Source organism: Strongylocentrotus purpuratus, unplaced genomic scaffold (genome assembly GCF_000002235.5).
Source record: "Strongylocentrotus purpuratus isolate Spur 01 unplaced genomic scaffold, Spur_5.0 spur5_scaffold_1, whole genome shotgun sequence".
Taxonomy (NCBI): domain Eukaryota; kingdom Metazoa; phylum Echinodermata; class Echinoidea; order Camarodonta; family Strongylocentrotidae; genus Strongylocentrotus; species Strongylocentrotus purpuratus.
In genome coordinates this window covers 25,509,333-25,524,373 of record NW_022145594.1, presented here as the reverse complement: position 1 = coordinate 25,524,373, position 15,041 = coordinate 25,509,333, and the positions used below count along the sequence as shown (strand labels likewise).

Genomic DNA, 15,041 nt, shown 5'->3' with positions numbered 1-15,041 from the left:
GCAGCACTTGTAGCTGTCGACGACGAAGGTTATGCTTCGCTAAGGATTGGGGAAGTTCGGAGTACTCAACAGTTACCTTACACGCCTCTTTCACGCTGGGGGAATTCTGAACAAAGGAGAGGGCAGAATGTTTCAGAAGGAGACGTGGGTGGTAGGGAGGGTGCAGATTTCGATCAGTTTCGATCTGCTTTTGAAGCGCACCATCGGAGTTCGATAGACACGAACAGCAATCTGTATGAAACCTTGGATACCCCGCGGCCATCCATAGACATAGGAGTCCTTCGAAAGCAGGGTAGTCTTGGTGAGAACGATTATGAAGAACTTGAAAACATGAACATCAACCCTAATAATGCTGTTGACCCATTGACAAGCCATGGCGCCACACCTTCCCCTAACACAGCTCTAAGGGACAATAACAAAGATGACTCATCATACAGTAAAGTTGATGACCCTAACATGATATTCAATGACCTCTATCAGCCCTCCGGGAGTGACGTTGTTCATAGGACCGCTTCAAAGTCGCATTCGCTTGATCAAAGTGACGAACGACGAACATCGACATACGATAAGGTAGATGATACCACCTTGATGTTTAACAACCTTTACGAACCTTCAACTATGACAGAAGAACAGATGCATTTGCATCAAGCCAATGGAAATCTCCAGGCGAGAGAGATGGCTATGAAGCATTACAGAGACAACAGAACGAGACACGTCGACGACAACGACGTTCGCGATCTGCAAGCCCATGTCAGAGGAGACGCTAAAGGTCAAGTCAGTTGTAATAGTATTGGACAGTCAGGTATGCCAATGGCGAACCTACGGAATGACGGCACACAAGAGGAAGCCTCATCTGAACCAACAGCAGACTGTCCAATGTCTCCTAATCCGTATTATTTTTGCCTCAACACTTCCGAAAACAAAGATGCAACAGACCTAGACATTACAAATATGACAAACGGTGTCACTCCTGCAGGAACATATCCACAAACTACTTGTGTGGAACCGTGTGCCAAGATAAAAGAAGAAAACGATAAAGAACAAGTCGGTAGAAATGTTGAGGATGTTGAAGGACGACAATACTTTACCCTGGAACCCTCCAGTTAGACATTTTTTAAATTGCTGATACTGAAGGGTAGTTTCGCATTAGGTTCATCAAACAGAATCATACTCGCTAATTGACATTTATTATTTCATTTGCATTTCAGATAATCAAGACACATTAGTATAAGTTCATGATAAAATAACAATAAAAAGCAATATTTATATTTCTAGTATATATCTGGCGCAGCTAGTATACTGATGTACTCTACTGCGTTTGATACTAAGTAGCATGTTATTACCCAGGCTATAGCTGAGCCGCCGTGATGAGGCCCTAAAGTATTAAAGCCCCACTGCACTACGTATAGCTACTTGCGCCCTCTATATAGCAAACAATGCCTAATCGGTGCCTGTTGGTCCCTCATGATCTCCTTTTTCTTATGTTAATTGAGAGCTGATTTAATGGGATAACCGCCTGTCAGTCACCTTGCAAGGAAATCTAACGTCCCCTGGCCAAACTAGTGCAGGCGGGCCTTAAAGGAATTTCCACCTACCGCGCACCCAATTACTTTACTTTACTTTACATTATTGCCCGGTGCGAATCGGACTGCGAGCCATGTTACCTACTGTCCGTTGACGTATCCCCTGAACCACGATATCACTTCCTCTGACTTTATAAATTATACATAGTGACAGGGAAATACACTCTATAATATTATGATATAAACGAAAGAACGAATATGTTAACAATTTACAATTCATGCGCCAAGATCACTTTAACAAATGTGTATCACAAATGAAATTTCATTAGATGACTGCGTTTTCACAACTGTTCATAATATTAAGTAATGGTCATGCAATTTCATTGTGAAAGACACAGTCTAGAATTTGTTCTGAATGTTTCTTTGTGTAAGGAATAGGAAGGTTTTTGAAGTATCTAAAGTATTCAACTACTGACTAAAACATCGCTGTAAGGCACAGCAATGACCGGTATTTAGTTTGGTTTTAAGTTATTGACTAATTTTAGTCATATTTGAAATACAGAACCATTTCAAGACCCATTCGACTATTGGTCATTATTTCTGTAATACCATTTCACAAAGGAATGAAAATGAGAAAGTATACGATTCATATTTTGTCAACTAGAACTCAACCTCGGTTTTAAATTTTCTATACGGTAAAGTTTTATTGGAGAATAAAGTGTCATGCTTGTTTTCTCTTTTATTTTGTACTGCGAAAGATTATAAATCATGTGAATCGTAAATTGTATATTGACGTGTGCCATATTTCTGCAAAGCTGCAATACATTTCCTGGAACCAATTTTAAAATATTCGAGCGTTTCTCTCTGTGAGAACTACAATCAGCTCATTTTTAGTCAACTACTGTTAGTGGTCAAAGGTTTTGTTTGCTTAAGTGACACGAGGTTTCAGATGTTTGTGATTAATGTGTTTAATGATTAAATCTACTAGTGACCAAAACACCGTTTGGTAAACAATCGAAGAGCCTTTTCTGTTTGTCTTCAAATATCTATTCCACATGATACCCTAGTTGATTTCAAATAACAAGAAATCTGCAAACTGAGTTTGAATATTCATATATATATATATACATATATATATATATATAGGTAGTGTGAGTGGGGTGTGTGTGTATGTGTGTGTGCGTGTTTTTTTTATGTGTGAATTAGCGTGCCTATGTGTGTACATGTAGGACCGTGGGTATGGTTGTGTGTCTAAACAAACAAAAAAACCATTTCAAGTGTCATGGTTTCAATTCCCCACTTTTTATTCATCAAGCACACGAATTTTTGGAAGTCGTCTTCCTCAAGTGAAGAAGGAAGAGATCTTATGAGATGTAATTATATTTATATATCGTTTGTGTTTATGACCTACATCATTTCAAATATCAACTATCTTTACAATTATCATAAGAATTTGAACCAGAAAAGATCTCATGTTTACCTACGGCGATAAGGAAATGGTGTTTAGTCCGAGGTGCACAAAAAGACAGAGAAGAATAAATTGCTCAAGTTCCTTCATCTTGTTGCCTAACTGAAGCCAATAACTGTATGCCCAGTTCTTCCTCTTTCGAATTGGGAGAAAATGTCTATAGACACGTGCGACGATATTAGTAAAGATGATCATAGCAATACTTAATCAGTTTAATGGCTCTAAACCCACTTGTCCCATATTCAGAACCCTAACGACAAAAACAAATAACCCCTTTTTGCAATTATGGCGTATTAAGTCACCTACAATAATGATCCTAGGATCTATTGTACGATAATCAGGACCAAGAGCTTTCATCAATATACCACAGCGCTCCCATATATTTAGGATATGGACGTATATTAGCTGCGAGAATGATTAATTCAAGTAGCCATGTATAACATGAACCCAGGGACTCTAGAATAATCCAAACCGAGGGCAAATTCAACACCTATACTTGTAAATGAAAATCCAAGAATTTATATTCAGATTACGAAATGCGTAATTTCAATGTTCACACATTTCAATGGGGATGTAGAGTGATACTAAAATTGTCTCAGGTTCATTTTCGATTGTCTTTGCGATCTTGCTGGTTAAGAAGAGGATTGAGCTTAAAATATAAGTTTGAGGAAAATAACTTGATCAAAATAATTCAATTGATTAAGAAACTTAACAGACAAAAGGATAAAAATATAACTAAACACATGAATTATTTTTAAATGCAATTTTACCGCCCCTCTTCAGCATTTTGTTGAATGTGATTTTCAGAAAGGGATATTTGAAGGAAAAAAAGCTTGGACAGGCTTTGGAAATCCCCTTTTCGTAATGCTTATTTACCCGGACAGTCCAAAGGTTCTGACTTGGTAAATCTGTCAGAGATCGACTCTTACATAATCATGATCGTGGAAGTTGTGGTGGTACTGGTATAGTGGTGGTGGTTGTTGTAATGTGACTGACTGCATTTGAGGAGCCTTTGCATTTTTTAAATGATTTCAAACAGAAAATGGCTCCATGTATTCTAAATGAACAATTCTTCAAATGATATAAACATGTTGATTCAGGTGAAAGTGACGGTGGTGGTTTTGTTGTAATAGTGGAATTGGTGGTGATGGTTGTACTGGTAGTGTACTTTTGTGGTAGTTAGGTAATTGTGACATGGATTCAATTTGTAGGTAAGGTATGGTGGAGCTTTTATAAACAAACAATTTCGGCAGCCCATGTGATATGAAGTTACCGCATCATTGAAATAATTGAACATTTAAGGACGCTCTAATGAGTAAGTAAACATACTCATACTGATCTTAATCAATACAGTCCCTAGCAAACAATATCTAAATCTTGCGTGTTAAGTCAACATGTAAAACAAGAACAGGGCGATTAAACATTGGACTCTTGAATTATTCTTCTCGGTTCCTTCTTGCCGATTAGTAAAAAAATTGGACGCAGTTTGTCCTGCTCATTGAGCGTACACTTTTCAGAAAGAAATGGATTTAGGTTTTCGGTTGCTTACAGGTCTTCCCTGCATGATATTACGATGCTATTGAAATAGATGATGTTTGAATTACATTGAAGCTTTCACGAGGACTAGGTTTGAATGATGGCAATAAGCAATGTCCTCATTTATTAAGGCATAAACGGATTATGCCGAATCATCATTTGAAAGTTTTATTCACCTATAAAACAATTGTGTGATACTTTGAAGAGATCTGAAATGCCTGTCAACTTTTGTATAGACTTATGTTAGTTGCTCTTTCACGAATTCTTCCGGATGATAAAAATATGGACAATTACAAGTGGCTCATCGTTGTGCTCATAACCATCGGACGGAGTTTTGGTAGGTATACATTACTCAGTGGCGGATCCAGGGGGGCCGGGCGCCCCCCCCCCCCCCCCCTGGGAAAAAACCGTGTAAAAACATGTGATTTTTTAGCTACTATTCGGCCGGCGCGATTTTCAAATTTGTGGGAGCAACCCCCCCCCCCCCTGAGAAATCCTGGATCCGCTCCTGACATTACTGTTACTACTACTACTACTACTACTACTACTACTATTTCTGCTTCCAATAATACTAATAAAAATAATCATTGCCATAGTAAAACTATTAATAATGATGATAATTTTAGATTCGTTGTGAAATTATTTAGGTCTTTCAATTTTTTTTTAATCTAGACAACTGGTCTATTTTCTGAACGCATTACTTCATGTTAATAGAACTGAATAGATGTTACAAGTAGAACAATTACAAGAGTAACTATCGAAGACGAATCACGTGCAGCTTAATTCTTTTTGTATGTCTTGTCATACATATTAGTACAAACTATATTTCCAATGTATGTTTAAGTTATTATCATTTATCTAAGTTGCAATAATAACATACCTAGGCTAGTTCATTCTTAACTAAATAGGAGGGTACTTCCCTAGCCTCCAATAAGAATGAATGAACCAACAAGTAATAAACTGTGGAATCCTTCATACCATTTACAGAGCGCGTTGTGTCTTTAATGAAATAGATCATAAAGGATTTTGTTAATCCCTTTGCTATAACACTTAAACTATTGTTTTAAATAACTATTTGTGAAATCATACTATTTACTATGGAGCGAAGAAAGACAAAACAATGTTTGGATATGCATGGCTACATGGGTTGCCATGATGCTTCTCCTTCCTCTAAAAATGCACAAAGATCCTTTTCGCAGTCACTTATTGTTGTATACTTTTCAAATAGATGACGCAAAATCGGACTGCGTTTCCCCGGACCCTACCTGTTCCAACTGTACCACAGACCATCAGCTGGGAAGTGAAGACTCTTTTCCTGTCGGCTCGTACCTAACATGGAAATGCAATGATGGATTCACTATGGAGGGTGATGCTGACGCCGTCGTTTGGGTTTGCGGAATAGATGGAAAGTGGCTGGGTGACAAGCCTAATTGTACAGGTAAAGTTTCGTAAACAATAACTGTTATTCGTAACACCCATGGCGAATTAAAGGAGGCACATTAGACCTGCAGTCTGCCTCCCCCTCCATTTTGTTAACCGTTCGACATACCTATAAAGAACACAACTCCAAAACTGTGCCGCCCTCCCCCTTTCGAGGTGATGCATTTGCTTTTTTCTCTCTCTTGTTCTTGTTAGTCAGTGAATTTTGGAGAAAAAGACAAGAAATACGATTATTTTGTTTTGCTTGTCCAAAAATTTACTCAAATTTGACCTCCATAATTTACTTCTTGATCCGCCCTTTCGCACTCTTTTCAGTCCGGGTTTAGAATTTCGTCTTACTATTATGGAGCGCCAAATGTCGACCTCACAGTTCTGTCCTGAAAAATATTTTAAAAATATATAAACATACTTCTATGTTATAACTGAATGAAAGACAAAATAATATCCGCCTATATGAAATTGGTTTATGTCATTTTACATTATGTCATACATTTGATTCAAATCATATTGTTACGTAATTACAGATTTGTTAGGAATAAAGAGCTCTACAATTTGCAATTCATAAGAAAGTGGACTTAAATGAATTAGCCTAAACTTAGTCCATCTTCATAGAAATACACCAGTGCATATCATTTTCATAATAATCCTAACAGTTCTAAATCTTTCAACCCCTCTAAAGGGAATTTTGTCATGGGACATAGGCACAGAGGCCATGTTTTCCCTGTTTCAAGAAAACTGTATGACAAAGATAATCTGTAATTATATCTTCGAAATGCAGTAATCACGTGTTCCAGTCCTCCTATTCCAGCGAATGGTCTGGTAGAGAATAAAACTCTCGGGAACTGTTACACACCTGGTGATGCCATCCAATATACCTGCGGTGCGGGCTATAACTTAAACAACACAGAGACAATCAGCACTTGTCTGTCAAATGGTACATGGACCTATATGGACCCGTTTTGTAAAAGTAAGCGTTTATATTACTACAATATCTTGCATTTCAATATACATAATACCTTTTATAGAGCTCAGTTATACCCTAGCAGTTTAGTGTTTTGTGGCAGTGATTTTCTAGCCTCTTTACTCTTCAACCCTTTTCCATTTCTTTCCTTTTCTTCGCCTTTCTTCGTATTTCATTCACTTTCGTTCTTATACAATATATTTATAGTGTATTATTTTATCAGGTCTATTAAGAAACAAACGTATACTTTTTAGGATATACGCTTTCGTCCTATTCTTTAAGATGATAGTATGTTTGTACAATTTTTTTTACTAGACAGTAGACTATTTTGTTGATATGACAAATAAACCAAAAATGGAAAAAGAATTAATGACAAACTGTATGTAGTGGTAAAGTCATGATGTTGAATAAGTCATCGGGCTTTTCGTATGACCCTGTTCGAGTCCAGCGTAGGCATTAGAGTCCTCTGGCAAAGCATAGTGCTAATTTTACTATAGGATATAACACACGAAATAGGGCACTGTTGGGATTGGAAATGGAATATTGTAATTTTCTTTTTCATTGCCGTACTTACAAAATATTCAACATTTAAAAGAGAAGGTCAATGTCAATGTATCCTGCGCTGATCAAGGAAATGTTTCATTGGCAATTCTTTTTCATGGGAGTAAGCCTTATAAAATATATCAAAACTTTTAACCAGAGTAACATATCTATACTTTCGGAATCTCTTGGTTTATAGGATAGAAACTGAAACCATTTTCCCCCTTTTCTCTTCTTTCGCTTTCCCAGATATGGGACGAAATATCAACTTCCCCGTACTTTGCTAGTTGATGTGAAATGGTCCTATGGCATAAGTTAAAGATCAGACACAATTTTCATGTACGATGGTAGAACAGAAATGTGATATTTTTATGTTTCTGCTTTGTTTGTTTGTTTGTTTGGTATCCAATTTTACTTCTAAAGTCCAGTGCCTGGATAGTCAAGAATCTTTTCCGGAACAAAATTCATGCTTTGATGTACCTGCCGATAAAATGAAATGGGACGAGGCCAGGGATTCCTGCAAGAACAAAGGAGGCTTTCTAGCTCTTGTAAAAAATGACGAAACCCAACATTTTCTCAGAGACAATTTAGTGATCGGTGAAGGACTCTGGATCGGTGGAAAGGCAGGCAGACATTGGAAGTGGAGTAGTGGTAATAATATATTCCTTACCTTTTATCACAATTGTTACTCTTTATTGTTACTATTCTAAATATCCCATATAAATCAAATCCATAGCATTTATTGTTTTATTGTAATGTTTGCCCATTCCAAAATTAGTCGGAGAGGGCTATTGAATAAATGCTATATGTTGATGATGGTATTAGTCCAAATGTTATGTTCATCAACCGAAAGATGATTCACACACGATTCTATAATTTAGGAATTAGAGAACAAATTGCTTTTACATAATATAAACTTTTCTGTACAGAAAATCTTTAATGGCATTATGAGGGGGAGAATGTTGAAATAATTTATCAAACCCTTATTCAGGTGTTGGACCTTATTATGTATTCCTAACGATTACCTACCATTTACTTTGTTTCATTGGTTTAACACACATTATGACATACCAAAAAAACAAAAAAAAAAGGGAATTTCGTAATGTCTAGATTGCAGTGCGGCTTTTGTCTGTTATTTGTTTGTTTTATCAATTTGTTGTTTTAGACAATAATTTTGTTTATTGTACAGACGGGAGAAACATAACTCGACTGTTTTGGGACGAGGATGAGCCAAACAATGACGATGAAGGCTGCATCGAAATCAGACATACATCCTCACAGAATGATTGGAATGATGAAGACTGTGAAAGCTTAAGGGGATTCATATGCCAATTTGGTGAGTCATACCCAACATAGAAAAAATGTTTTATTTTCGTATTCCAGATAAATGATGTTGATGATTAGGGCAGTACCGACACGAGACACAGGAGCCTCTATCACAAGGGTAACGTTGCGTTTTCAAACGGCACTCAAAAAGAAAGAAGTAAAGTCCTAACTTTTCGAAGGTAACTTGTTGAGAATTCAGTTTGCATTGACTTTTTGAGTTCTGAATACGATACTAATAATAATCTATTTTAATTACTGTTTTGCTGTCGTTTAAAAAAGCCTACCGATATTTTTTTTGATTTTTCTGATAAGGACAATTTCATCTCATTCATCACTTTCCTTTGGATATGCATGTATATGAGATATAAGGCCATTTGTATAACCCCGAGTATCACTTTTGAGATATGTGCGAACATTTCGATGACGTATGACGTAATCCGAACGTGCATTGCATAGCTATTACGAAATGGTATTACAATTACCCCGAGATGACTTTTCGAAAAAAATTGTCACATTATGTTCAGATGGAGAAAACATCTGGAAATATTTTATATGTATCTGTCTTCCCATTGACCCTATCTCATTTGTGTTCTCTCATCGTTTCTATACATAGATAGTTCAGCATGCTCGGGGAAATATTTGAATACACACATCCACCGGGTTCTGTACCGTGGAGACTGTTACCAATTCTTTGATGACAGCTCTAAATGGGATGTTGGGAGGACTTATTGCGAAGACATGGGTGGATACCTGGCTGAAATCCTGGATAGGAGCGCCCAAGATTTCATATCGGACGAGGTGAGGATAGTTTTCGGAGATGGCAAGCAGTGGTGGATAGGCGGACATGAGGATAGTCCGGAAGAGCCACGATCATGGTTCTGGGTAGACAGTGAGTAGAAATTCTGAATTGATTCAAGCACCATTTCATTTTCCATACACAAAAACGATAATTGCATTAAATTGCTCTGATTGAAAACATTCTGTACGAGACTTTGTGTGTGTGTCTGAGTGTGCCTGTTTGTTGTGTTTGTATGTGTGTGTGTGCTCATTTTAAATTCTCACACACTATTTTCTGATAAATAGAATTTGTAGATGTAGAAATAATTTCGGACATACCACCGTAGGTTATTGAGGACCAACCGAGTAAAAACACTTTACTGCTACCCGAACATCTGTACCAATATGACGTTGGAATCACCAGAATTATGGGATGGAAAGTAATAAAGAATTTACTAGCAAACCGTCTGGGAAGCCCCTCTTTTTTGTGACCAATTAAACCATTTGAAAATTGGGAGATTTTGCTTTTATTAGTTATTTAATTTTAGTGGTTTTCCTGGTAGGGCATAATGATCGACTCTGGCTACGGGCTGTATTCTTTTGGCTGAAAAGGAAAACAATATGTGTGGTATAGTTCACTGAACCAAGTAATGCAAGAGATTTTACCATGACCATATTGACTTGAGAGTACAAAGAAGTAAATGAATACAACATTGGAGATAATTGCAGTGACTATCCAAGTAACACATGGTACATTTTTTATCATTTTCTATTTTTCCGCAGACACAAGAATTTTAATCGACCAATGGGCAGATGGTGAACCGAACGACTACTTGGGAAACGAAAATTGCATTGAACTCTCAAACTCTATCAATTTAAAATGGAATGACGAGAAGTGTAACAAAGATAGGCGCCATGTCTGCCAGTTTGGTAAAAAAAAAGTACTTTTTTTTATTTAATACAGAAACCACTTGAAACTGTATCTAAATATTAACAATTTGAACTGTTCAGTGGCGGCACAATCACGACAATGACGATAAGAGTATTTGCTTCACCAAAACTGCCCCCTCTCATTAACAACAATAAAGACTTCATGTTTACTTCCTTCCTCCATTTCAATTCTCAAATGCATTATTAAATTAGATGAAAAAAATAGAACACAATTTCGACGATGAAATGGGATTTTTTTTAAATTCCGACATAAACCGCAATTTAATGCTTTGAATCCCACTCAGTTTGTTAGTGATAATAGACCATATCATATTATCAGAATTGCAAACCATATTCCTATAAATAATAATGTGTTCTTTGAAAAACGATCATGGATTAATTTGATTAGTTTAAATGTCATGACCTTTTACGATAGGGTAACATTTAGCCTATAATCTAGGCGGAGTGCCGAGCTTTTTTCTTTGCTGCTAGACAAACCCTAAGCAGAACGTCTGATACGGCGAGACTACGAACCGTGAGTCGCATAGTGAGAAATCCTATTACCGCAACTTCATTTTTTTTTGGGGGGGGCGATTATAAATCATTGGTTTATGTAATTTCTGTGAGAAAAATTTCGTAAGACTGTTTATTAATACAAAATATGCGTAGGAACTTTTATGCCCACAATTGAGATTTATTACATAGTTTGAAATCAAAACGCAGCAGTCTTTCATGTTTGTTTATTTGTGTGTTTGTTTTTAATTAGTCTACCACGTCAAATCTAAACAAGCTTTAATAAGACCCAAATTTACGTAACGGTATCCACTTACCCTCCTAGGTTTGCCGTCTTGTGGAGATCCCGGTGAGCCGCTTCACGGATCGAGGACCCCTTCTGACACCTCAACCTTTCTAGATGGAGCCACCATAGAGTACCAGTGTTACCTGGGGTACGAGGTCAAAGGTAGCACATCCGCTACGTGCATGCTGAACGGCAGATGGGATACAGAAAGACCCGTATGTAAAGGTAGGCTTTGGGATGAATCATCGTTCTTATTATCGACAAAAATGAAGATAGGACGAGTGAAAATTCGTTCGAAGTATTGAACTTACACAAGTTCAGAAAAGAACAAAAATTGCGTATGGTTCTTAACGAATTTTATTCGGGTGGTTCAAGAAAAAAACTCAGGGCAATATCATTAGGCCTACCCATATTGCCTTGATTTAAATGTGCAACCATGATTTCCAAAGGAAATACAAAATGATACAAGTGCCCTTACTTCTTTAAAGTCTTTGAAATCATGTTCTAGAAGTTTTGTCAAATGTAAAATGAGAAGGCGTGTTGTGAAAGAAAAAACCTATAGCTACGACGGGAACTTCATTTAACTAGCAATACATGCTTCTCAAGTTTATGTTTTGTATTATGACAGGTGAGAATCAATTCTGGTCAATCAAATTGTATAGCCTATGTATTTGATTACTACCTAAACAACTTAACAACTTTCGCCTGCGGTGCACATATTTCTTATGTTACATGTGTTAGAAAAAAAGTTGCGATAAGTTATATTAATAGATTAGTGATACATCACCATCAACAGAGCAGAAGCGAAACAATAATAATAATAATAATACAAATATTCTGCTTTTATAGAGCTTAATACATAATGTCTCTAAGCGCTTAATTGACATATCATTACCTTGGGCCCCGTCTTACAAAGGGATGCTATCAATCGCAACTTATTTGAATCAATCGCAACTATGTACATAAGAGATTGATCTGAGGACTTTCGATCGATTTGGATCAATCGCAACTCTTTGTAAGACGGGGCCCTGGTCATTGGATTCAAGCTTGCCCACACACAATGTAAGCACATTCTGCACTCCCTGGGGAGCATTCCAGCCAGGCGTCATCAGGCGTGATCTCAATGCGATTGGACTATTTGGGACTCTCTGCTTGCAGGGACTGATGATGTGACCAGATAACAAAAACTTTCTGTTGATACCTGACTGGCTATTATTTACAATCGCGCAATACGTTTTTATGTTAATTTATTTTTTCATTCCCTTTTCTTTAAGCCGCCACATGTCGAAAGAATACCTTTGAAGTAGACAATATTGCCAACTATGTGTATTTTTAAAACATTTTTCATCCCTTTTATTTTAAGCCGTCATGTGTCCAAATAACACCTCTGAAGTGGACAATGTTGCCAATGTGACCGTTACATCAGAGGAGTATCGAGGAGTAGCTGTCTATACCTGCTCACCGGGATACCTCCCCGATGCTTCCCCTGTCAGTTACTGCCAGGCCGATGGGACATGGAGCAATCCGAATTTTACATGCATGTGTACGTATCGCCCTGTCCTTTTAGTTCCCAAAATGACCCTTACTCCAAAAGAAGTCATGTACGGCTCATTCAGATATAAAGCGGTAAAGCACGACGTTTTCATTGCAAACATTAGTTGTCGCTAGGTAGGGCAGACATTTAATTGCTGGCCCTACCTAAAAGCATGTCTCACATGTACATATAATTTTCATTCTGACTTTTTAGATACAATAATTCGTAAAAGACGTACGTGTATCCATTACAATTGGTTACATTACGAAAAAGGCCGATTCAAATATTTCCTTTTTATGTCTCTCCGCTTAAATTTCGTTATCATTTTTTTGTATTAAGGACTTCAATAGAGTTGCTTAGCCTTTTACTCTCTCTCTCGCTCTCTCTCTCTCTCTCTCTCTTCTTTCCTGTAATACTCACTCTTCCTTTTTTCTCTTCCTCTTCTTTCTCCTCCTCTTCCTTTCCATAATTATGTTCTTCTACCATTCGACTAGCTCGTCCACTTCATCGAAAAAATGCTCCCTCCCTCTTCCTATAATAAATACGATTAACAAATCATATTTATGCATATAATACCCTTTCTTCTCTATCTCTTTCTTTGAACATTCGACTAGCTCTCCCACCTTGCTACGTGGAACCCTGCTATAATGGAGCGACCTGCTCTAATCATAACAGTACCTTTACATGTGAATGCGCCGGTGGATTCACCGGCTTGCGGTGTGATACGGGTAGGTAGAATATTATCAGTGAGCATCTTATTGTTTTAATCATTAATTCCTATTATCTCTAACGAAAATTTTCAATTATCATATTCATACCACAAAAAAAAGGCCAAATCAATCACCTTTCAGATGCAGCATATAGCCAAATAAATGTAGAAACTGTATGTTTCTGACTAGAAATAAAAAGGTTATGGGTCAATCTCCGACGTGGCGCAAATATCCGTTTGCAATACAGACATATTTGCCCCTCCATACCCAGGATAGGTATGGAGCTCAGAGACGATGTTCCGTATTAAACGGTTTATAAATCCAGATTTATTATCATTAGCATTACACGGGGATGCAGATTACAATACGCTGGTTTAATTTTCAACGTTTCAGTGCAGTTTATTTTAGACAAGATAACACTTATTATGATAGGAGAGAGTCTTTTGAAAATCGTATAACAAAATGGTGTTCATGGACTTCATATGTGCGTCACCTTCAACTTCTTGCAGCTATGACAACACCACCTACAGAGCCAGAGACTAACCCCTTGAGTACGTCTTCTAAACCTGATACTGTGTCTTTTACTTCTCCTTCAACTGCAGCAGGTAAATATCAAATCGGGACCTGTTCCTGAGTATGAATTTTGTCTCACTATGAATATTGAGCAAAATCATTTACGTCGAGCTAAACAACTTTGTGTTTATAGGAGTCATGAGGTCTCACCTATAGAGATGACAGATAAGGACTAGATACACAAATATATTTTTAAAAAGAGACTCCGAGAAAAGCTCGATCGAAAAAGAGTTTCGTAAAGCCCACCCAAGGCGATTTCAATAGCATTGTCCCTCACCTTTATGACATGAGTGAACATTACATTTGACAATTTACATGACATATGACGATCTCCGAACATGATATATTTTGTATATACAGAAGGGTTTTAAACTTATTTTACTCCAGCCTTTTACAATCATGTTGCAAAGTACAGGGCCAATCTGTTCATGGTGCTTGAAATATCTGTTGTGGTTTCGAAATAAATGATGCAAATATTTGTACTGAATATATTTACTGTTAACAATCTTTCACATTTTCTATTATCCTTTTAGTGATCGTAATTTATTGCGTAATATTCCCCTAAGTTTTGTTTTGTTTTCGACTCCTACTTTAATAGCTATTCGGCCGTTAAATCTTATTTTGGCATGACTGTATTTTGGCATGTTTTTGTTTCTTTGTTTGCCTAAATGTGGGAGCATTATTGTACTATATAGGAGCACAGTGGTACGTTAGTGGAACGCTTCACTCTCATATGAAAAGCCACGGGTTCGATCCTTCCTCAGTGCTGACATGCTTGGAAGGTGTTTTACCCACATTCGCCCCCTCCAGACCAAGGTGTATTTGAAGGGCTACCTGGCGGTCCTGGGGTAGTGTAAGGGCCCATACATTTTCTGTACAATCCTAAGAAAGCACTTAATATATTAACAAATTGAAATTCTCTTT

At 37.2% G+C, this 15,041-nt stretch overlaps 1 protein-coding gene across 1 annotated transcript; it reads left to right on the top strand.

The window, feature by feature from the left end:
* Nucleotides 1-7,959: 7,959 nt before the first annotated feature.
* Nucleotides 7,960-14,178, top strand: LOC105437457 (CUB and sushi domain-containing protein 2-like). The gene is made up of 6 exons (XM_030978646.1): nt 7,960-8,119; nt 9,408-9,683; nt 11,340-11,525; nt 12,664-12,843; nt 13,449-13,562; nt 14,054-14,178. Exons 1-6 carry the CDS (start codon nt 7,960-7,962, stop codon nt 14,176-14,178), a joined length of 1,041 nt encoding a protein of 346 aa, XP_030834506.1.
* The last annotated feature ends 863 nt before the right edge of the window (nt 14,179-15,041 follow it).